The sequence below is a fragment of the Diceros bicornis genome, chromosome 10 (assembly GCF_020826845.1).
Source record: "Diceros bicornis minor isolate mBicDic1 chromosome 10, mDicBic1.mat.cur, whole genome shotgun sequence".
Classification (NCBI taxonomy): Eukaryota; Metazoa; Chordata; class Mammalia; order Perissodactyla; family Rhinocerotidae; genus Diceros; species Diceros bicornis.
Window position 1 is genome coordinate 62846113 of NC_080749.1, and position 24444 is coordinate 62870556.

At 34.4% G+C, this 24444-nt stretch overlaps 1 protein-coding gene across 1 annotated transcript in view; it reads right to left on the reverse strand.

Moving 5' to 3' along the window:
* The window catches only part of NCKAP1 (NCK associated protein 1), a 98894-nt gene that overhangs the window by 20091 nt on the left and 54359 nt on the right, over positions 1–24444 (reverse strand). Inside the window, exons 16-23 of the mRNA XM_058549375.1 lie at positions 18095–18240; positions 16206–16338; positions 10787–10906; positions 9988–10127; positions 8682–8813; positions 6195–6413; positions 5873–6003; positions 5502–5599 (exon numbers count right to left, since the gene is read on the reverse strand). Coding sequence (XP_058405358.1) covers positions 5502–5599; positions 5873–6003; positions 6195–6413; positions 8682–8813; positions 9988–10127; positions 10787–10906; positions 16206–16338; positions 18095–18240 — 1119 coding nt within the window. The remainder of the gene's footprint in view (positions 1–5501; positions 5600–5872; positions 6004–6194; positions 6414–8681; positions 8814–9987; positions 10128–10786; positions 10907–16205; positions 16339–18094; positions 18241–24444) is intronic.

Sequence of the window (24444 nt, forward strand, 5' to 3'; positions counted from 1 at the left end):
CCTCCTACCTCCATCCTCCACTGATCTCTAACAGACTTTCACTCTCCAGCTAGAGGTCACCATGTTTGAAAAATTATTTGCAGGAATCATTTGAAGCCTAGGGTGAAAATACCTTTCTCCAAAGAGGATTTTTGTTAGCTTCTGCCAAGTAAGCACCTTGGGGCACTACTAATGTAGGACCACCTTAATCCAGGTTCAAGACCCGAGACTCCTTGGACAAAGAGAGCAACGTAAACAAGGCTGCAAACCCTGATGAGGGGTGAATCATTTCCAGTTCACTGTTACCCTGAAGGTGTAACCCTTTGGAGTGTTCATGTAAAAAGAGTGAAGAGGAATTTAAGCAGACTTCCTTCTCATTCCCATTTTCAGCAGGCTTTCCGGTTTTGATTACAGACTCCTTGCCCAACAAGGCCACCAAAACCACAGTTTAATCTTACAAATGTTAGTTCTGGATCAGCAAATGTCCTCAGGTCAAAAGTGGCTTCCAGGGCTAGGCTTGTCTCTGAGTTCGCACATTCTCTCTGATACCAGCCTAGAAATACCTATCTTTTTAGCTCTTCTTTAAAAGAAGACTCGTTTCCTTTTATCTCTCTAGTTTTTTAAGTTGTCCTTAAGGGACAACTAAATAACCTACCCTATCAATATTAGAAACAAAAATCTATATTATTTTGTTTCTGTAATTTCATAAATTAGCTTATCCTGAGGAAAGTAATCTTATAGGACACTGAAAGATGCAAAACAATCAGAATCATCACTGAAAGACTGAGTACTTTTGGAGATTTATTTCAATGAAATAGTATACAACACATTGAACTTGTCTATATGAAACTAATTATATTATGATCATAAGATTTCTTACAGAATTAAACAAAAGAATACACATGAAAGTACGTTTCAGTACACAGAGGCTGAGAATATAAAATCATGAATAACACCTTCTCCAGTTCTTAATAATACAGAAGTAGTTTAATCCAGAGAAATCTGGATTACATCTTGGGATTGTTAAGAAGTATTTCTAAGAAAATCACTGTAAAGCACTGTGCAATTCCAGAAAACTGAATCCTTAGGACTAACTTTGTTTTGAAGAACCTAAATGATAAAGACACAAAGAAAAGTAAAGCTTTCATATTTATGGTTGACCATATGAAGAAGCCTTTTGAAAAATATTTAATCAAATCAGGATTTAGTACTAGAGAAGAAAAAAGTAAAAACAGAAAGCCTCTAAATACCAAAACATAATCACATGATTTTCTAAAAGTCTTTCTACAACTAACATTAAATCATTAATAAAATATGCAAGTTTTAATGAAGGTAAAATGGAAAGTCAGGTCAAGTAAGGAAAATCACATAGAAAATTACTAAAACGCTAAAATCAAAAGTTTTAGAGAAAACAATGGTTTAGCGTAAACCATCGCGGTTTTGGAGCTAGTTACATTTAACGACAAACCCAAGCTAATCCACACCCATGTAGCTAAGAGATAATGAATCTAAGCTCTTACACAGAAAGTCTCTTTTGTCTAGGTTTTTGACTCAGGTTTAATATTATCAAATATTTGAAAAAGAATCCAGCCAAGAAATAACATCTTGAATCAGAAAGGTCCATAGCATTATTTATACTATTAGCACTCCATAGGACTAGTCATACCATTAACATTATTTATACTATTAACAACTTTAAATTAAATTTTAATAATAGCTGAGAAAGAAACTATGGTCACTCCAAGATATAAGAGAAATGTTAAAATATAAGTTCCTTCCATTTCTTTTCAAGAATCAGAATGTTATTTGATAACATTAATACTTAAGAAAACAGCTAAGACTTATGTTTACAAAAGGATTACTAAAAGACTATGACAAAATCTGAACTCAAAAAAGATCTGGAAATAATGGACATTATCTAACAAGATAAATTTTTAAAAGAACAACAATAAAGCAACACAGGTCTAAAAAAACTGTACAAAATATATGATATGGAGAGCCATGGTTCAATGTCAATATGTATGGTAAAAAAAAACAAGAAAACTTATCTGATTGCAAGTTGATATCAAAATAACATAGTATAGCTACCAAAAGTGTTAATGCTATCTTAAACTGTATTAGTAAGTACAGTATCCAGAGTACATTTAAGTGTACCCTCACTAATCAAATCTCTAGCTAAAGTTTATTTTCAGTTCAAGGTACTAAGCTCTAAGAGTGACACTAACAAGACAGAATTTGTACAGAAGTGAGACTAAATATGAAGATATTTCCCATGGGGATGAGAATAACACAGCAAAAGTTTTTAAATATGTGAAGGGTGATCTTGTCAAAGGTAGTCACTGCCTTTTGATACAAAAATGAGGACCAATCAAAAATTACTATTTAGATATTGACTCAACATAACTAGAGATACAAAGTAATTGATGAGATTGATTCATTTTCAAAAAGACCAGATCACCACCTAAAAAAATGTAGCATATGTGCCTGAATCAGCTAAGGGTGGGTCAGGTGACAGCTAAGATTCCTTTCATTCCCAGAGACAGCGTAGCACGGTATTAGCACCAGCTCTGGCGTTAGACAGATTATGTAGGTTCAAATTTTAGTTTAACCACTTATCAAGCATGTGAGCCTTGACAAATTACTTAATCTTTCTTGGTCGTACTTTCCTAATTTGTAAATAGGGACAATACCAGTTTTAAGGATTTAAAGAAGTTAGTAATACATATGTAAAGAGCTTAGAAAAGTCCAGGAACAGAGTCAAGAAAGCTATCTATTTTTATTTTTGCATTCAATAAATATTTGGCCAGCACCTACTATGTGTTGGACACTAATTTAGCACCAAGGCTTTAAGCGAGTTTATACAATCATCCCGCAGTATCCACGGGGGATTGGTTCCAGGACTCCCCACCCCCCAATTTCAAAATCCCTGGATGCTCAAGTCCAAAATGGCATAGTATTTGCAAATAACCTATGCAGATCTTCCCATATACTTTAAATCATCTCTAGATTACTCATAATACCTAACACAATGTAAATGCTATGTAAATAGTTGTTACACTGTATTGTTTAGGGAATGATGACAAGAAAAAAAAAATCTGTCCATATTCAGTACCGACAACCATGGTAGGCCTTTCTATCTGTGGCTGGTTGAAGCCACAGATGCAGAATCCACAGATATAGAGGGCTGACTGTAACTGAGTTTTTATTCCAGTGAGAGTGACATATACAAATACACAACACGAGAGGTCACAAGTAAGATACACATAAAGCTGGATAAAGAGAATAAAAAGTGATGCTTACTATTTCAGAAAGTGTGGTCAAGGAAGGATATCCTGATGTGGTGACATTTGAAAAATACACAAATGTTATGAGAAGGCAAGCTAAGACAATATCTCATTGAAGAGTGTTTTGAGATGACACAATAGCAAGTAGGCCAACCAGGCTGGAGAAGTAAAGGAGGTGAGGAAAAGTGGAAGGCCAGATCCCACAGGGGCCTTGCAGTGCTGTTAAGGACATCAGATGCCTTTGAACTCTCACAGACATGAATACAGAGAGACCCAAACAGGCTTATTTTTATTACACCACAATACTCAATCCACCACATTAAATGGGAAAGAAGCACTAAAAATACTGACAGTTCTAGAAGTATCTCTTTATTCAGTCTGAAATTAAAAAATAGCTGGTAAAGTAAAATTACTGGGCCATAATTCTTCTATTACCTCATACTGAAAGGAACAGAAGAAAGTAAATTGGAGATGAGAAATTTGTTATCTGAGAACAGTAGGATGAAAAGAGATCATGTATTTACAGGGAAATGAGTCTAATAAATAAGAATGATATTTGCTTGTAAAGAACCAAAACTAGTATTACAATGTTTGTATATTTAAAACTGTATAAAGTTTGTATACTGACAACATGGATGGACATTGAGGGTATTATGCAAAGTGAAATAAGTCAGAGGGAGAAGGTCAAATACCGTATGATTTCCTTCATTAAGTAGTAGTTAATAACAACAATAAACAAACACATAGAGACAGAGATTGGATTGGTGGTTACCAGAGGGGAAGGGGGGAGGGAGGAGGGTGAAAGGGATAATTCGGTACATGTGTGTGGTGATGGGTTATAATTAGTATTTTGGTGGTGAACATGATGTAATCTATGCAGAAATAGAAGTATAATGATGTACACCTGAAATTTTTACAATGTTATAAACCAATGTTACTGCAATAAACAAACAAAATTTAAAAAAAAAACCACACACAAAAAAATGTTTGTGTACTGAAAATGCACATTATAAGGTATCTAACAGTTGATTTTTATATAAGAATTGTAGAACATTCTTTTAAAAAAGAATGAGAGGATAATGACATGATGAATGCCAAAATAATATTTACTCAGTACTTACTGTGTCAAGCACTACGCTGAGTACCTAAGCTGACATGTATTATCTCATATAATTCTCTCAAAGTAAAAGCCTAGTGAGTTTAAATTTGGTCCAAAGTCAAAGCTCATATGACAGGACTGAAATACAGGCAGCCTGACTTGAAAGCTTGAGTTCTTAACCACTGGGTAATGCTGCCTCTCCTTTTAGTCATGCTGACTTTTGCCATCTATTTTATTCACTCAGCGAAATATTATTAACCTTACAGCAATTGACTTATCCTATAAATTTGCTCCATTTTCAGTAAATCAGATTACCACATTTAGACCTCTAAATGCTACATTTGAAATGCAAGCTACTTATCGGTGCTATATACCATATTCTTAAGAAATTAAAAATGCAAGGCACAAATAACCAACAAAAAAACTTCCACAAAGAAAAAGCCATATTTTAAAACATGCCTTTTCTATTCTGCTCATAAGTTCAAGTTTTAGTGGCCCAAATTCAAATTCTTTCAAAAACTAGATAGCTATTATATACACAGACTTATTCAAGATAAATCACCTTAGCTCTGGGATATTTCTAAAAGGCTTTTAAAAAAAGTTATTTAAAATGTTCTTATTTCAGTTCTTTTATATCTTTATTAAAACATTAAGCATTCTAAAGACATTTTTCATCCAGCTTAAAACAGGCATAAGATAATTTAAAAGATTGCTTAATGGTAAGAAAAAAACAATAAGCCTAATAATGTTTGTGTTTTAATCTGTGGAAAGTAACACATTCAAACTACAAATTTAAACAAATGACTTTGGCTGGAATTTTTAAACATGGTCATTCCAAGAAAAGCACCATGGTACAAGAGAAAGAGGACTTGACCAAAAGTCAAGAAATCTGAGTTTCAGTCTCCTTTAGCAAGTCAATTCACCTCTCTAGGCTTTCAGTTTTTTCATCTGTAAAACAGAGAGAACTACACTAAGATGTTACTGAAAGGCCACGCTAGCTCTCTAATTTCATTTACATATGAGAACTTTCATGTCAGGATAAATTAATTAACAGTCTAGCCTTGCTGTTCATATTCTTGAAATGTTTTTCAGGAATTAATGTTTCTATTAAAAGCTAAAATCAATAAAGTCTGTATTACCTTAAGTTCAGCAACTTGTGATGAAATATGCCACATAAGGCTTTCACTTAGGAACTTCATACCATATGGGCCTAGCAGTTCTGATAACGACCTCATTTCTGAAAGGAAATGTAATTAATTTTATACTTTGACAGAGCAAATACCTTAAGAAAATGAATAACATACTGGAACATTCCATTATAGAAGCAAATTATTAATGGAGAATCTTGAGAAAAGTCTCTAGAATAAAAAAAGTAACACAAATGCAAAGGTAAGTCTAAGATAAAAGGTATGATTATGCATATAATTAAATGAAAACAGTCATAACAGAATCAAAAACCAAAAGAATCAAGGTTTCTTCATTCTCTAAAACATGTCATAATATTATTCACCTGATATGTCAGAATATTCCTCTGCATTGAATGTTAACTCATTTTCTGTAGGTAAGTTCACAAATGCTTTCATTGCAGGGAAATAAGCTATGTGACCATTGCTGACTTGTCTTAACAAAGTTTCCAAATACCTAAGGAGAAAAGTAAATGTATAACAAGGAAAAATTATTTAATTCAAAATTTATTATGGTATACACTCCTATATATAATTTTAAGTTGACCAATAACAACGTAAATGAGCACTTACAAGAAAATAACTTTCCTAAGTGGTTCATTACAAAGAAACTTTATTTCACTCCAAATTTCTAAATGTGCTCCTTACCAATTTGTGTATAGACTTGTAATGGTTGGCTCTCCATGACTGTCTAAATGTTGTGTTTGTTGAAGAAGAACATTATTAAATACTCTTGTAATATCAATTTGCACATAGTTTTCTATTGACTGGAGTACAGTCATGTATGCTCTTACACTTGTTAGAAGCTCTGATGGTTTTGCAATTTCCTGTGTGGCTTGATTATACATAGTCATTCCAACAATTGACCTGGGGGTAAAAACAATAAGAGCCCTTAACTTTTGCATTTATGTCAACAGGCCATTCAACCTACTGATCTCTATTATTAAATAAGCAATAAAATTAATTTTAAATACGGTTTGTTAGAAAGCCATGAAATTACTACTATCATTACCTTCCAAAGAAACAACCTAAAAAGAGGAATGAATACCTAAAAGCTACAATGAAATGGGAATGCAAGTGATTAAAAAAATTCTAAGGACTTCAGTAATAAAAATGATTTAAGGATAAAGAGGGTTTAAAAAATTCCTTTAACATGATATGTTGTCTGTAGCAACTACAATGGACTATTTAGTCCATAGCTTGAATTCATCTGGACTGCTATATGCCAGTAGTTTTTTAGGCTTTATATATATTCCTTAAAATCCTTATATTTAATAACTACTATGTAGTTATTATCACCACTACTTCACAGATGGAAAAAAACTAAGGCTCAGAACTCAAGTAAAGTGATCAAGGTTCCTTTGTTTGGAAGTGGTAGGTCTAGGGTTTGACCCCACAATTGCTTAACTTAGTGCTGCCTCTCAACAAAACACATGACAGTCAAAACAAGGCAATAAATAAAAAACTTTATTGTTCTTTAATCACTCACAGCACATAAAACACAGTTCTGTTTGGTTTATATCTTAAGAAACTGTATAAACCTAAAAGGAAGCCTAATTTTGAAAATATTTTCCTAAATGATCTTTTCCTACACTGGCCACCCTTATTTCACTGTCTTTAAAACGCCCTGAGCATTAGATTTGTAAAGATCTTAGACTTGTATTTGTAAAGATGAGTCTCTAAAGACAACAGACAAACCCCATCACTAGAAACAGTCCCAGAAGACCAACTCAAGACAAAAACTGCTATCCTTGTATACAGCCCCTAAGTCCTAAGATTGTGCTCAAGTGATTAACAAAAATCAACCGACTAATACTCACAAGCTATTTTTCCTGACATAAAAATCTTTCCCAGGTAAACAAGTTTACAGCCTTGCCTTGATCCTGATCACTAAGCAGATATTTGGTAAAAAGAACATCTGCTTCTCCACAGATTAACAGACCAGACTATTTATAGAAGGAAAACAAAGGAGCTATAAATTGAACCCCACCTTCCACCCACCACTCCACCACCCCCACCCAGTTGAGAATAATAAATACCACAGGGCGAAGGCCCTTTGGTCTAAATGCTAGAGCATTCGGGGCTTCACTGTCAGGATGCCTGGCTTATTAAAGGAGAGCAAAAGACAGTGTTCAACACCAGACTCTTCTCTAGGCGACTGAGGCTTAACACTCAATTTACTGCCCATTTATATATTCTCCTATTTTGTTCTCTAATTGTTGTAGCTCTAAGCTTTATACCATTTCATTACTATTCATAGTACTTAACACAATGTTAAGCATATGGTACAAATACTACTTGTTAATGACTACAAAACTTTGAAAAACCTCTGGCAAAATTTTGTTTTATAAATTGCTTTAAGGCTTTCAAGAAAAGGTTGTCAAATCAATCACTATTTGCTTTAATAAATAGATGTGTAATTTTAGGAAAGGTTGAAGCAACATTTATAAAATTGAAAGGTTTCTGACTTATGACATGCAATATCATGTCAAGAAGCATATATACAACTTATAAAACTCTAATTAGAATTGAGCACCTCAAAAGTCTAGAATTCTACAGGCATAACAGCATATATTTGAATTCAGAAAAGACTTAAGAGCTCATCTAGTCCTGTGGTTTTCAAACATTTGACTGTGACCTACCATAAGATATGGAGCTAGCATCACAACTCTATACACATACACATACATAACTGAAAAGTTTCATGGAGCAATACTTCAACTTACTACATGCAGTGCAGATTCTTTTTTATTTCTTCTTCCTTCCTTCCTTTCCTTCCCTCTCTCCTTTCTTTCTTTAAATGTTGACTACAACGTTCTAAACTGATTTCATCACCCTATTGGGTTGCCACCTGGCAGGTGAAATACACTGATTTGCCCCAATCTTCTCATTTTGCTTATAAGAAAGCCAAGGCTTACGGAGATTAACTGGCTTGTCCAGTGTTACAACTAGTTAATAACAAGTATGGGATGAGCATCTGGGTAATTTAAGTACTTCCCAGTTCATTATTCTTTATACTATGCCAGTTCTACTAATGCTTTTCCTCATAAAAAGAAACACTGTAGAGATATGAAGAATAAATATAACAAACATTAACCGAACCAACAAACAAACACCGTTCATATTCCTTCTTACTTAGTAAAGCGGATTTCCAGATGAGAAGTCAAATATTCTCGCGGGGTAAAGGTATGTTCCCAAACCACCATGTTTGGTACATAATTTATAGAGAAACACAACTCAGAAAGTGCGGTGTGCAATTTATCAAGGCTGAAAAAATATTAATAAACAGTAAATGAAACTTTCAACATTTCATGCCGGCAATACAAAATTAATTTTATAAACATATCAGAACTTCTTTGGAGAAAAGAATTACAGAATCCAATTTTTTTCCTCTCCTAAACTGACAAAGTTCAAAATCTTTAAGGGTATAGCTAACCTGAGAGAGCAACTTTCTAAAGATAACATCAGGGCCGGCCCCATGGCTTAGCGGTTAAGTGAGCGTGCTCCGCTGCTGGCGGCCCGGGTTCGGGTCCTGGGCGCGCACCGACGCACCGCTTCCCCGGCCATGCTGAGGCCGCGTCCCACATACAGCAACTAGGAGGATGTGCAGCTATGACATACAACTATCTACTGGAGCTTTGGGGGAAAAAAAGGAGGAGGATTGGCAATAGACGTTAGCTCACAGCCGGTCTTCCCCAGCAAAAAGAGGAGGATTAGCACAGATGTTAGCTCAGGGCTGATCTTCCTCACAAAAAATAAATAAATAAATAAAGATAACATCATTCGTTTTCACATTCAGATGATAACGACTATATTGACTTAATATACAACGAAGAGCTTATTCTACATTCATAAAGACAATCATTTCCAACTCCTGCTATACTTTCTGTTATGGAGGAAGAAAACTGTCTACAAAATGGCAAATAGCTTGCTCAACGGAGGAAGCAAGGAAGTATGAAATTTACTTTAAACAAAAAAAATTCACCCATTATTGCCCATCTATGCCTCCCCTCCAAACAAAGAGTCTTGAATGCTATCTAGTCTGATATATCCATTTTAAAATAATGATATCAGGAATGTTCTAATATATGACAACAGGCCAAAATAAAGTCTCAGATATGTGATTTTAAATAAACTGAAAATTATAGATTGCTTATAGTGCACCCCCCCCCAAATTTTAGATAGATTCTTGGCCTTCACTATTCAGTATATAAAGACAAATATCATCTATTACACATATTTCTTCAAAAATTCAAAATCTGTATTTTAGGATGAAATAAGCACTAACTGGCTAATCAAGTTCACAAAAAAGTAAAAAAATTAATGACTAGGAAATGAAGATTTTACAATTACTAGCATTTCTTCAGTACTAACACCATACAAAAAATGAAAACACTCTTCTACGTGTAACAAAAAGATATAACAAAAGTGAATGGCTTACTTGGTCACTACCAGCCTGTTTTTCCTCATGCTCTCAACTCCTGGTTTCTCCCTTTCAGGTTCCCCTTTCTTACCAGTCTGTTTTTTCGACTTCTTATTCACTGCTTGACTAATGGTTTTGGCACAATGCTTGGGCAGCAACTACATTTAAACAGAGATGAAATCTTACATTACACCAATTACTCTGAAAACACGTTAACTATTGAAGCAAACCTTAGCTGAATCTAGACTATGTAGCAAATACCATGCTAGCACTAAGAACAGGAGTGTAAGGGAGAAGTAGAGTTTATCTACCCAGCTTAGGAAGCCCACACGGCTTGGTGGAAAACAGAAATAGGTAAATCTTGTGTGAAGAAACACTTCATAGAGGAAGTTATATCAAGGCTGCAGTTTAAAGGATAAGTGAAAACACACCAGGCAAACAATGAATGAAAAGGACCATTTTACTGGAAGGAAAATGGCCTATGAAGAACAAAACTATATTAGGACATGATGTGTTCACAATCTCGTGTGTACTACTAGGTGGTGGAACATAAAGTGCAGAGTAGAGTAGACAGATTTGAGCTATCAGGAAGAGACCTGAATGCCAAGCTAGAGGTTGGATTTCAAACTGTAAGCAATCCTAAAGACAGTGGCAATTTTTCAAAAACCTAATAACAGAGCTTCACAACAAGAGGTAATGAGATTTCCTGAAAGTTTGAGAATAAAAAGTGGAAAATAAAAAAATAACTGGCTAATACATAATTTTCTTGCCTTCATACACCAATGTTCTACCCGTAAGAAAACACTTAAATTATTACCTGGTCACTAAGAGTACACTGTTCTGTGCAAATATCAGTGATGAGATTTCGAGCTTGTTTGGCCATTTCATCCAGAAACATATTACATAAAGAAAGACTGCGATCTCCAATATGATGTCGCTGTAAAAGCAGAATTAATAATAATAATAATAATAATAAAAGTTACAAAAAAGTAGTTTGAATTGAAACACAACATGGAAAATAAGGTTAAAGTCTATTCTACAATAAGGAGTAGAGGTGGGAGATGTTATATAGATTTCTTTTATCTCTTGTAACAAATAAGCTACCATCTGTACACAAATGACATAAAATAAGTATTTGGTGATTATAAAGTAAACTATGACTGTAAAGAATCTTAAAGAACCAGTATTTTCCTTCACATGAAAAACTATTAATTTGGTTTTCAAATTCCACAATGTCCTATATCCACTTCTTAAATAATAAAATATCAAATATAAGATGTGAAATAACAGATTTCTTTAATGTTTTATAATCTTACCTGATTTTATATATATATAAATCTTGACACAATAACAACTTTGTAGTGTATAAACAGAAAAGAAAAGCTCAAATATTTAAAATTGTTAGAAACTGAGTCAGTAAAACAAACAAATTCACAAGGCATTCAACTCCCTAAAATCAAAGTCCCTGTCTCCCCGTCCCGGAGGAGAAAAAAAAACTGACCATGCATTTACTGAACACAACAGGGGAAAAAAAGAACATTATATTTAATTTTTAGGATATTTTAGATATATATATATATATATATATATTTGATATATATATCAAATCTCTCCATCTCTATCTACAGGATTCTGTATCTTTTTAGTTTTGGTGGATGTTGCAGTAGTTTAATATGTTTTTCCTGTCAATGGTAACTGGAATATTGCATATATAATGCTGTAAAATTTTGTACTATACATTTATAATACTTTACAAAGAGACAAATTCTACAAATTTTTCCTACCCTTACCTTACATAATTATATAACAAATACACAGACAGATTATATACATTATTTCTATGCTACTCTAATAAATGTAAAAGAATATAAAAATACTTAAACATGCAAAATAACTATTCCTAAATCTATCATGATACCTTATAATGTATTTTATTTAAAATACCCTTTAAAACTTTAATAGGAAGCCAAATCAAAAGGGATCTACAGGCCAGAAACAACTAAATATTATTTCACTTTACTTAAGGAAAGATTTCAAATTATAAACATTTAGAGTTTTGTTTAACCAAATTCTGACTCCTGAAAGATAAAACAGATCCCTTGTTATCAGTTCTTCCTGAAAAAAGAACACTGAACTAGCATTGCTTCAAACTTAGTAGACTAACTTAATTAAAATACAGATTTGATTTCATTACTCCCTCTCAACGGCTCAGAAATTCTGAAACTGGAAAACAAAACAACTAAGGTTTCTTAACACATCACAAGTCTCGCCACGATCTGGCCTCTGCCTCCGGCTGCAGTGTTGCGAAAAGACTTTAGGAAGACAATGGCAGAAGCAGAAAGAGCATTTAGGAGACTATAACAATAATCCAGGCAAAATATTATGTGGCACTGACAAGAGTGAGAAGAGGGAGGATTCTGGATATATATAAAGGTAGAGCCAAAAACAGAAAAGGCTCGAAGGGTAGGGCTGGGGTAACATGCAGAGAATCAACAGTTCTATTCTGGACATGTTACATTTCATATGGCTAAAAATACCTCAGTTGCAGCAGGATACAGAGAAAATCTAGAGTTAAAGGGAAAAGTGTAGGCTAGAGATACAGATTTGAGAAACAGCAGCATATGGAAGATTTTTAAACAGTGAGAATGGAAAAGATGAGTGAACTACTTCTATACTAGAAAGGACTGATAGAGCAACACAATTACTAGTTTCCCATTAGTACTGGCTGCCATTATCTGGGGATCCTGCTGACCTAGCAGGGTGTGAATTTCAAATCTAGTTCAAATGTACTGCCTTTCTGCAAATTCATTTTAAGTATTCCAGCTCAAAGTGAGGCCTCAGCATTAAGAAGTTGTTTTGGAAGCTTTTTCTATAATCTTTCTGATATAAATGAGCTGACTGGCTAAAACTAAAATTATAAAGCAAGATTGCACTGAGAACTATGCACATCAACTTACTCTATCCTCATCCTTAGGTGAATTCCCTCAATGCTTCCAGAGTGCCCCATGTATATTTCTACCACAGCACACATAATCAGATCAGGGATTTGTTAAGGGTAGAGATTGTATCTTCGCATCTTTTTATCACAGAATTTAACAAGACACAGCTGGAAAATAACAGGCTTTAACAAATTAGCTAAATGAAAAACAGAACCGTGCCACTCGCTAGCTTCATGACTACAGGGAGAAAAAAACACATCAGTCCACTAGAGACTTTCTTCATCTGTAAACTAAAGATAATTACCAGCAGTACTGACTATGTTGTCACTTTGTTTAAGAATCAAATGCAACAAAAGATAGAAGAATGCCATATAAATTTTATGGTTCTATATAAACACATTATTAATTACCTGTTGGAATTACTTTATAAGAATTGAGTCTTACCCTATTAAGGAACCATAACTTTACAAACTAACTGAGGCAGAAATGATACAAGGTAGATAATGACAGATATAACAACAATATAAAGTGCTATGAAAATATGGTAAAGGAGGGACAAATTCTAACCAGAGAAATGATGAAAATCTTTTTGGAGGAGGTGGGATTTAAGCTGAGCATTGAAGTAGAAACAAGAGTACAACAGGTAGAGGTGCAGTGAAATGAATTTTATGTATGAGGAAAAGCCTTTAAGAGACCCAAAAGTAGACAAGTAAACTAGTATGGTTTGCGTAAGGCAGACTAGTTATAGTTAGTAAGGAGTGGAAAGTAGAAGAAAAGAATGAGAGTGGAGTCCAACAACAGAGGAGGGGATAAACAAAATGTGGTATATACATACAATGGATTATTATTCAGCCATAAAAAGAAAGTTCTGATACATGCTACAACCATGGGTGAACCTTGAAACACTATGCTAAGTGAAATAAGCCAGACACAAAATGACAAACAGTGTATGACTCCATTTATATGAATTATCTAGAATAGGCAAATTCATAGAGACAGAAAGTAGACTAGAGAATACCAAGGTCAGGAAGGATGGGGAATTACTGTTTAATGATTACAGAGTTTCTGCTTGGGGTGATGAAGGTTTTGGAAATGGACAGTGGTGATGGTTACACAAAACTGCGAAGGCGGGGCCGGCCCAGTGGCTTAGCGGTTAAGTTCGCCCGTTCTGCTTTGGCGGCCCAGAGTTCACCGGTTCAGATCCTGGGCGCGGACCTACTCACCGCTCATCAAGCCATACTGAGGCGGTGTCCCATATAGAAGAGCTACAACTGTACAACTATGATACACAACTACGCACTGGGGCTTTGGGGAAAAAAAAGAGAAAAAGAGGAAGATTGGCAACAGATGTTAGCGTAGGGCCAACCCTCCTCAAAAAAAAAAGTGGGGGGAGCTCCCCTAAAAAAAAAAAAAACTGTGAATGCAATTAATGCCACTGAACTGCACATTTAAAAATAGCTAAAATGGGGGGCCAGGCCAGTGGCGTAGTGGTTAAGTTTGCGTGCTCCACTTCAGCGGCCCAGGGTTCGCAGGTTTGGATCCCAGGCACGGAATGACACACTGCTTGTCCAGACATGCTGTGGCAGCGTTCCATATAAAGTAGAGGAAGATGGGCAAGGATGTTAGCTCAGGGCCAATCTTCCTCAACAAAAATTGGCATTGGATGTTAGCTCAGGGCTAATCTTTCTTACACACACACACACAAAAAGTTAAAACTGGCACATTTTTATGTTATATATATATATTTTTAATCATAATTTTTTAAAAGACAAAAAAAAAAAAGAAAGACTGCGAGTAGAGATCAAATTGTTGAGGATTTTAAATGCCTGACTGAGAAATTTTTACTTTCTCCATATGCAATGGACAACCACTGATGGTTCTTTAAGAAGGAAAGAGGCATCTGGTGGCATTGGATTAGTCTTAAATGCAGAAATACTGAAGGAAGGAAAACTATTTAAGAGTATATATGAAAGAATATTGAAAATATTAACTAAAATAGTGACAACAGCAATGGAAAGTACAGGATTCAAGAAATGATACCACACAAATAAAATTAAGAGGACTTGATGGGTAATTTAGTGGGAAGGATGATGAAGAGGGAAGAATTAATAGTATATCTTAGGTATCGAGCTTGTGGAAAAAAATTTATTAAATCTAAAAAATCTGTAAATCTATTAAAATTGGTGGTGTTAATATCCTCACAGGTATTAATCCTAAAAGCAGTCCCTAATAAACTTCCTGCAGGCTAATCTCTGTCTCAGAGTCTACTTGCAACGGAATGCTGGAATACAATCTGCAACAGATGTTACCTAATGCTTAAAGATATTAATAATGCTACTGCTATCTCTAAGTTTCTTTTCTACAAGTTCTGTGGTTCTAAGTAAAGGGACTGAGCATCAAGTTAAATTATAAAGAAATATACTATTTAATTTTAATATATTTTCTTACCACACTCATAAAGTGATATTTCTTCTTTAAAGATTAAAAGAAATACTGGGTAAATTTTTTTTTTTTTTTTGGAGGAAGATTAGCCGTGAGCTAACATCTGTTGCCAATCCTCCTCTTTTTGCCAAGGAAGATTGGCTCTGGGCTAACATCCATGCCCATCTTCCTCTACCTTATATGGGACTCCACCACAGCATGGCTTGATAAGCAGTGCGTAGATCTGCACCTGGGATCTGAACCTGCAAACCCCGGACTGCCGCAGCAGAGTGCATGAACTTAACCACTACGTCACCAGGCCAGGCCCCTGAGTACATTTTTGACAGATACTTGGTATCAACAAAACTAGTGAGTAGTTCAATCATTCAGTAACTGTGTATGCCTGCGTGTATATGTCTGACAGATACCAGCAAATCTGAATTTTGTTTACTATATCTATTATATTAACAAGTCAGTGAAATTCTTCTTTGCATGTTTTTGTTTGGTCAGTAATCTGTACGTTCAATTTTCAAGTCTTTTCAATGATAGTTTCAGAGGAAAAGTAAGCATACAAAATCAATTACTGTACATAACTTTACCATACATATTAATACCTGACCCACCCTTTATTTTAATAAATTCCAAGTAATTTTATGATATGTTCTTATAAAAATGTATGTATATTTATCTATCCATCCAAATATATATAATATCTATATCATATATCTATTCAAGCATTTTTCTGATTCTGTATAAAGATGCAGTAGGTGGGAAGCTAGATTAGGTAATTATGACTTTGTAAACATTTAGTTGGCTACATGTTTGGTCTGGTTTATTCTGCATACCATATAAAAAACAGTACTACTCTGAAATTACCTCTTCTGGACACAATTCATGAGTGCAACTCATGAAATGAGTGCAAAGTAGTGGAAACGCAATTGAGTATCTTGACTGAGAGGGTAACTCCAAACACTGCTGAAACATCTTCTCAAAAGCACGACTATAAAAACTACATAAAGAAACAAATTAAAAATTAGAATCACAATTTTTATAGTTAAAATTAAAATTTTATGACACAGTACCTGATAGTTAACTTGATTTAAGTGAATGAAAGTTACCAACTGGTAGAATTAATTCCCTTAAGAAGAGAATAGTTATTTTTCCAAAGAGTACCTCTTACACACCAATAATCATTCTGGAGTAATAAAAATATTATTTGTATAATATTAACAAATTTTAAAATAAAAAATAGACAGAAAATAAACCATATCTATGGTATATGAATATGACATTCAAATCTTACATCATCAAATTTCATCAAAGCTAAGTCACTATCAATTGTAAGAAACACCATTATTTTATATACCACTAAGAAAGAAAAACATTGTCAATTAAAGAATGACACATCATCAATTTTAAATTATTTCTCGATTTAAGAGAGATTAAAAGAATGTGAAGCAATAAAATATAGTATATCTTGGAATAATAAGACAAACAGATGTGACAGATAAAATAAGAATGTGGTTATGAAAAAATATAGATGAAAATTAATTAAATATGACTGAAAATTGCAAATTTTAAACATTACTCAAAGTGCTTTTATTTCTAAGAAAAGGAAGAAGACTTTCTAATTGCTGTACCCTTCTTTTGCGACAGGAACCTTTCTGTAGCTCAAAAATGCCTAACCATATAATGTTCCTTTTTCTTTCCAAGGTAGCCTCTGGGTCAGACAATAGTATAGGGTTCCAAATAATCTTCAAAATTCCTGCAAATCTGACATGTGATGTATTGTGTTTCCTAAGTTCCTTTATGAGACCCCTTATGCCTTCCCTGCCTGGTGATTTGCATTTCTTCTGCAATACTGCTAATTAAAGTCATCCTAACAAACGGCCAAAATCAGTGCAGACTGGGTTATTTTCCAAAATAAAAGCAATGAGAAGCTTTTCATAATGATCTCTATTCAGTACACAGAAATTACTATCACTATCCACTGAGATTATCTCAACGTTTTAGAAATAAAGGGACATACTGGGGTATTCTGATCAGCTTCCCTAAAGGAAAAAAGGCCAAGAAGCAGAAATAGAGTCGATTTTATACAGCTTTCGAGCCAGAATACTTGAGTTTGAATTCTGGCCCCAGTGTTTATTCATCTGATCACAATCAAGTTCATTTATTCATTAAAAAACTTATTAAGTATCTACTATGTTAGACACTAAGGAAACAAAAATAGGACCTTCCTTTAAGGACCACATTATGTGGGGAGAAAGAGGGCGGGAAAAGTTGTAAACTACTAAGTATAAACAAAAGAGGCTATGATAAAAGCAAAAGGGAGTGGAGCACAACGGAGACAGCAGTCACCACATGATCATAATATCAATGTCTAATTCAATACTGCAGAGTGAAATCACTTGGTATTTCATTTCCAACATTTGCTCTATTTGGCCCTAATCCACACTTCTTTCCCCTTAGTCTAATGATGCAAAAAAGCACTCTAAGGCAATGTGAAGTGACTATATTTCACCTCCTCAGAAAGAGTGTAAAAAATAAACTCACAACAGTAAGAGTTGTTCTTACAAAGAATTAAAAGTAGACATAAAATCTCAACTTTTTAAACTTCTTTTTGTTGGCAAGTTGTCCACTATTCCCTTTATTCTTAAGAATCTGTTACTGAACTGTGTTAAGGACTACAGTAACATAACAATCAAGAAACATATCTTTGGATACTAAAAATTTCAAATTCTGATTTAAAGAAAATTACAACATACCAAAATATAGAGAGATCTGAAGTTTCCACCAACATTTCCACCAAGGAATCTACCATTTTTGTATGAAAAATTATTGTATTCATCATCTTTCCAAGTTCTCTGTGATCTGCAAGGCTAAGAGAAGCCTTGGAGACACTGGTATAGGCCTGTAAAAGTACAGCGAAAAACAGTAGTTTAGGTATAGATCAATGACTTTAGCCTTGTCATTCTACAGGAAAAAAAATACCCACTATTGAAAAATATTTAAAGTCTATTGTGACACTATATCAGTAACATTATCTTTTTAAAATCATCTATAGTGACCCAAACTTGAAATTCCTATCAAGAATTTCTTTAAATAAATAAATTGAAATACTTCTGTCCATAAAACAGAATCTAATATGAGTCATTCATCATGAACCCCAAAGGAAGTGAAGTTATAATATCAAAAGTATAAAACAATGAATTGTCATGTTGACCCTACCAAAAGAAGTTTTCAAACTAGTTTGAGAGAAAACATACATAGGAAATAATCAGATGAAAGTACTGCACATGTTGATTCAAGGAGGTTTTAGATTATACTGAATCATTAAAAACTGGACAGTAAAATATACTGTACTAATTGATGAATTCTAGAAAAGCACTGAAGATGGTAAAAATTAGTGTAGGTTGGCCAAAAAGGTGATAGGACTAAACCAAAACCATTATGCTAGGTTGAAAGGGAAAGAAATTCCCCTATAAGGGTACTAAATCACAGAGAGCAAAACCCTGTCCACAGATAATGTGCATTTCAGAACGGCAGAGAACAAGAATAGGAGGGGTGCCTACAGAATAAATATCGTTCACTATGGCTACAGTTTGAGTGCAAAGAAGAGAAGGGAAATGGTAAAAGAAGAGATTCAACTAGATCATGCAGACCCTTATATACCATGTTAAAGAATTTAAAATTTTTGGTGAACCACTGAAGGTTCTGTGTGATAGCCAATTGTCGTTTTAGAAAGATTCTTCTATGTGGAGGGAGAAAATGCGGAGGGGTGGGCACAAAGAGAAAAGGAGGCAGAAATCTGTTAGGAGGTAGTGGTGGCAATAATCCAGACACGATTATGATGTGGTCTAGAGTGGCAGTAGTGTAAAAGAGTTTAATCTGGAAAATGACTAGACGTAGTGGTCAACGTAAGAATTATGGATGATGGCCAGGGTTCTGAATTTTTGGGAGACACTCCTTCATGGATCTCATGTGTGCCTACACATCTTGCTGGATATGCCGAGAATGCAAGGCCCAGACCACTCATTATTCAGGGTTGTATTTGCAGCTATCAAACTTGAGAGATGAGGTAATGTCTACCTCTGGAACCAAGAGCAAGTATGATTACTGCTGATAACACGAAGACTCCCTCAAACTCAGTCTTCCTTAGCTGCAACAACACAAGCCCAACGCACACCTACCATTCATCTGGGTCCCTCTGCACCACCCCTATGGGACACAGAAGCAAGAAAAATGACACATATATGCTGATGCTCATGCTGCTTCCTGTGCAATGAATTAAGTCCTTCGTCTCTGATCCAGGAGCCTCATGTCTTCTGACAATATCCATAAAACAGTAAGAGACTAAATAATTAGCGCCTTGTAAGCAGGATAAAAATCGATCTCAGCCCCCACAATAGCAAAGAGTCACCACGTGGATGAGTTACCACTCACTAAGGTAGAGACATCACAGAGAAAGCAGATTTTTATATTTTGTTGTTTTTGTCTGCCAGAAAAGGGGAGAGAATGAGGCATATGACGGCAATATTCTGATGGCAAGATATACTCTGGACATTTATTACAAACTAAGTCTAGCTGAAGTTTAATTTACCTTTAATCAGCTTTAGAATACAAAGAAGAACCAGCTCTGGCCACGAGTTCAATACAGACTTTCATTAATTGAGCCACATTTAAAAAATTCGGAATTAAAATATCACTGTGAAAATAAATTCAGATAAAATGTATGGTGACAAAATGAGATAATTTAGTTTAAAACACTCATTTGAAATGTTTGATAACAACAGAAGGAGAAACATGTTATTAAAAAAGAAGAACAGGTTTAAATAAAAGTGTAAGATATGCACAACCCAAATAAATTAGAAGACAAGAGAAGATCCTCAATGAAAGAGTGACTGAAGATGCTTAAGGAACTAATGGAATGCACAGGGGAATAAGATGCCTTAAGAAGCAGGAAAAAATGACAAAGAATGTATGCAGGGCTGAAGAACTCTTCTCTTAAGACTAGAAAAAAGACACAGAAAGATCAAAGTGACCTATAAAAGACCAATGACCTTAGGATCAAAATTGGATACAACTCCAGTGAAAGCACAAAGCATACTATACAATTCACCCAAAGGCTTATCCTTCTGGCCTTGCTCCACTCAAGGACTGATATCTATAGAACTCGACACCTCTCTCTGGCCATGTGCTACTTTTGTCCTTCTACCTGATCACTGATTCAAGTCAGATCATTCATTATCTCTTGTGAAGATCTGCTCCTTCTTCTAGTAATACTTGACACTAAAAAGTCTCTTTACCTGCTCTTGCCTCTGTTTGCCCTTTTCCTGTGTAAGCTATTTTCCTATTCAAATTCTACCCATTTTCCAATGTGTGGGTAAAATGTTGCTTTATAGAAAGCCATTACTAGCAATTTCAACTTGAAAAAAGCTTTCTCCCTTCTGAGAATCAGTAACTAACTGATAATCACACTCTGTCAGTGGCATCTTTTAACTTAATCTTTCAGATTTTCAACTGCTATTTTTCATATCTTTTATGCCTTGTCCCCATAGTCAGATTTATAAAATCCTCATAACAGGATCTGTACTCTTCTACAGATTATATAATATTGCTCTCAATACTTGATCTCTTGTATCATATTATCTAGTCTGTAGGCTTGCAAACTTCACTGTTGACCTGCTCTTCATCATCTATGCAAACCTCCTAGATTCTGGACACTGCTTCCCATCTTGCACTTTTGCCCTCTTTTCCTAGCCAAGATTTCTCTAGATTATCTGTATGTCCCATTCTTTTCTTCCTTGCTATGCTTTGCCCCACTGTCCCTAAAAAATAAGAGTCTATTATGCAGTAGAAAGGAGCCAAGTGACTGTATGTCCCAATATGGTTAAGAGCAATGGTATGGGTTGAACTGTGTCCCCAAAAAAGACACATTGAAGTCATAGTCCTCAATACTTCAGGATATAACCTTATTTGGAAATAGGGTCTTCAGAGGTAATCAAGGTAAAATGAGGTCATTAGAGTATGCCCTAATCCAATATGACTGGTGTCCTTATAAAAAGGAGAAATTTGGACACACACACACACAGAAGGAAGACTATGTGAAGAGAGACAGGGAGAATGCCACTAGAGTGATGCATCTATAAGCCAAAGAACACCACAGATGGCCAGCAAATCACCAGAAGCTAGGAAAAAGGCATGGAACAGATTCCACCTCACAGCCCTCAGAAGGAACCAACTCAGCTGACACCTTGATTTCAGACTTCCAGCCTCCAGAATTGTGAGACAAGAAACTTCTGTTCTTTAAGCCACCCAGCTTGTGGTACTTTATAACGGTAGCCCTAGGAATCTTATACAAGCAAGTACAGAATACATGAAAGAATGTGATAGATAGCAGGTGCTATGCTTATAAATATGTAATAAAAATAAAAAAACTCACACAGGGATATATTAGTTTTACATTCTTCATGCTCCTGCAAATGCTTTATATTCTGTCATATGACTGAACAAAGCTAAAATTCTCGAATCCTTCAAATGAGTAAGTTTAATAATCCTGGAAGTATCTAAGAAGGGTAAATTTGAAATCCATCTCTAAAATTCTCTGAACCCATATGTTGGTTTAGGCACTCCCACAAACTGAGGGCAGGAGACCATGACAATGACTTTCAAAATTTTAAATGTGTATATCCTTTGGCAGAGCAATCACTTCTATTTTCACTTTATAAGTTCTACTTCTACATTGTTTCCTTTCTTTTTATAAAGATAATGTTAATTTCTAAACTTATTATTTTTAATAGGAAGAAAATAACCTATAATATATACACATTAAATATTTTGGGATGGTGGTGTTTTAAGGGTTCCTCCCTGATCTTCCACTAATCAGCTCTGCAACCTCAGTCAAGTTACTTAATACTGAGACCTAATTTATAAAATCTTCATTTCTAAAAATACACTGTTGCAGAACACAGAACAAGAGAGAGAAAAGTACCTATGTATTTTGAGGTTGGAAGGAAAGAACCTAAGAAAAGCAAAAGCACCTCAGGGAACTAAGAAGACTGCCAGAAAAGTATACGCTTCCTAGGAGTCCTTCCTGAGACTATGTTCATTTAAAAGTCTCTTCTGCAAACTACGTACTGCTTGTAGTTCCATTTTTTAATTAAACAAAAAAATATTTTTTAAGTTGCAGAACAGTCTATAGTATAATCCCATTTACATGTTTGAACACCTAAAAGAATATAGCCCAGTTATTAATAAAGTGAATACTTCTAGGGAATGAGATTGGGAAAAGTGCAAACTTTCACTTTACACTCTGGATACTTTGACTTTTTATAATGAGAACATACTATTATTATTTTAGAATATACATATTTTTAAAATATGCAGTTATTGAAAACACTGTGCCACAGTTTTCTCATAATTACTAGAAATACTTAAGGGGTAATTAAATTCTATCATTAAATTTACAGTATATACAAAGATTTTAGGCTTGAATTTTAGAAGCCCTTAAAAACTATTTATGTGAGAGTTATATATTAAATAAAAACTTTTAAAGTCTAATATCATTTATTTTTACATTTTAGAAAAATGAAGCTTTCGGCACTAGATCAGGGGATGGTAAACTATGGCCTATGAGCTGGCTGCTTGTTTTTATAAATAAAGTTTTATTGGAACACAGCTATGCCCATTTAAAGAAATGTATACAGTCTACAGTTGCTCTCAAGCTACAACGGCAGAGATGAGTAGTCATGAAAGAGACTATATGGCCCACAAGCCTAAAATTTTTATCAATTGGTTCTAGATTATAAATATCTTATCAAAAAAGATTTTGTGTTTTCACTTTAGAAGTACACATTTGAATCAGGATAATCAAGAAAGATATTGGGATTTAAATATCTGGATATTTAAAAATTATAATAATCTGTTTTATTCAAAAACCCTTTTATATTGGCATAAGTTAGAAATGTATTTATCTAAGTTTAACAACTAGTATACAGTGCTCCTATATACAACTCAGTAGCAAGAAAACAAACAATTCGATTAAAAAATGGCCAGAGGATGTGAATAGATATTTTTCCAAAGAAAACATACAGATGGCCAACAAGTACATGAAAAGGTGCTCAACATTACTAATTATTACGAAAATGCAAATCAAAACCACAATGAGATCATCAATTCACACCTGTTAGAACGGCTATTATCAAAAACACAAGAAATAACAAGTGTTGGTGAGGATGTGGAGAAAAGGGAACCCTGTGCACTGTCGGTGGGAATGCAAATAAGTGCAGCCATTATGAAAAACAGTACTGAAGTTCCTCAAAAAATTAAAAATAGAACTACCATATGATCCAGCAATCCATTTCTGGGTATTTATCCGAAGAAAACAAAAACACTAACTCGAAAAGATATCTGCACCCCCATGATCACTGCAGCATTATTTACAATAGCCAAGACATGGAAACAACCTAAGCATCAATGGAGGGAATGAATGGATAAGTTGTGGTATATGTATACAATAGAATACTATTCAGTCTTGGGGAAAAAAAAGGAAATCCTGCCATTTTCGACAACATGGATGGACCCTGAAGGCTAATTTATGCTAAGTGAAAATAATTCAGACAGAGAAAGACAAATACTACATGATCCTTACTTATACATGGAATCTAAAGGAAAAAAACCACGCAAAAAAAAAAAACCGAACTCATAGATACAGACAACAAATGGGTAGTTGCCAGAGGCAGAAGGTAGGAGTGGGAGGTGGGTGAAATGGGTGAATGTGGTCAAAAGGTACAAACTTCCAATTATAAAATAAGTAAGTCCTGGGGATGTAATGTACAGCATGTTGATTATAGTTAATAATACTGCATTTATATTTGAAAGTTCCTAAGACAGTAAATCTTAAAAGTTCTCGTCACAAGAAAAAATAAAATTTTTAACTGTGCGGTGATAGATATTAACTAGACTTATTGTGGTGATCATTTCACAATATATACATATATTGAATCATTTTATTGTATATCAAATTAACAATGTTATATGTCAATTATATCTCCAAAAAAGTTTCTTCTATGAGGTAAAGAATATGGTTAGTTACACAAGTTTTTTCAATAGATAT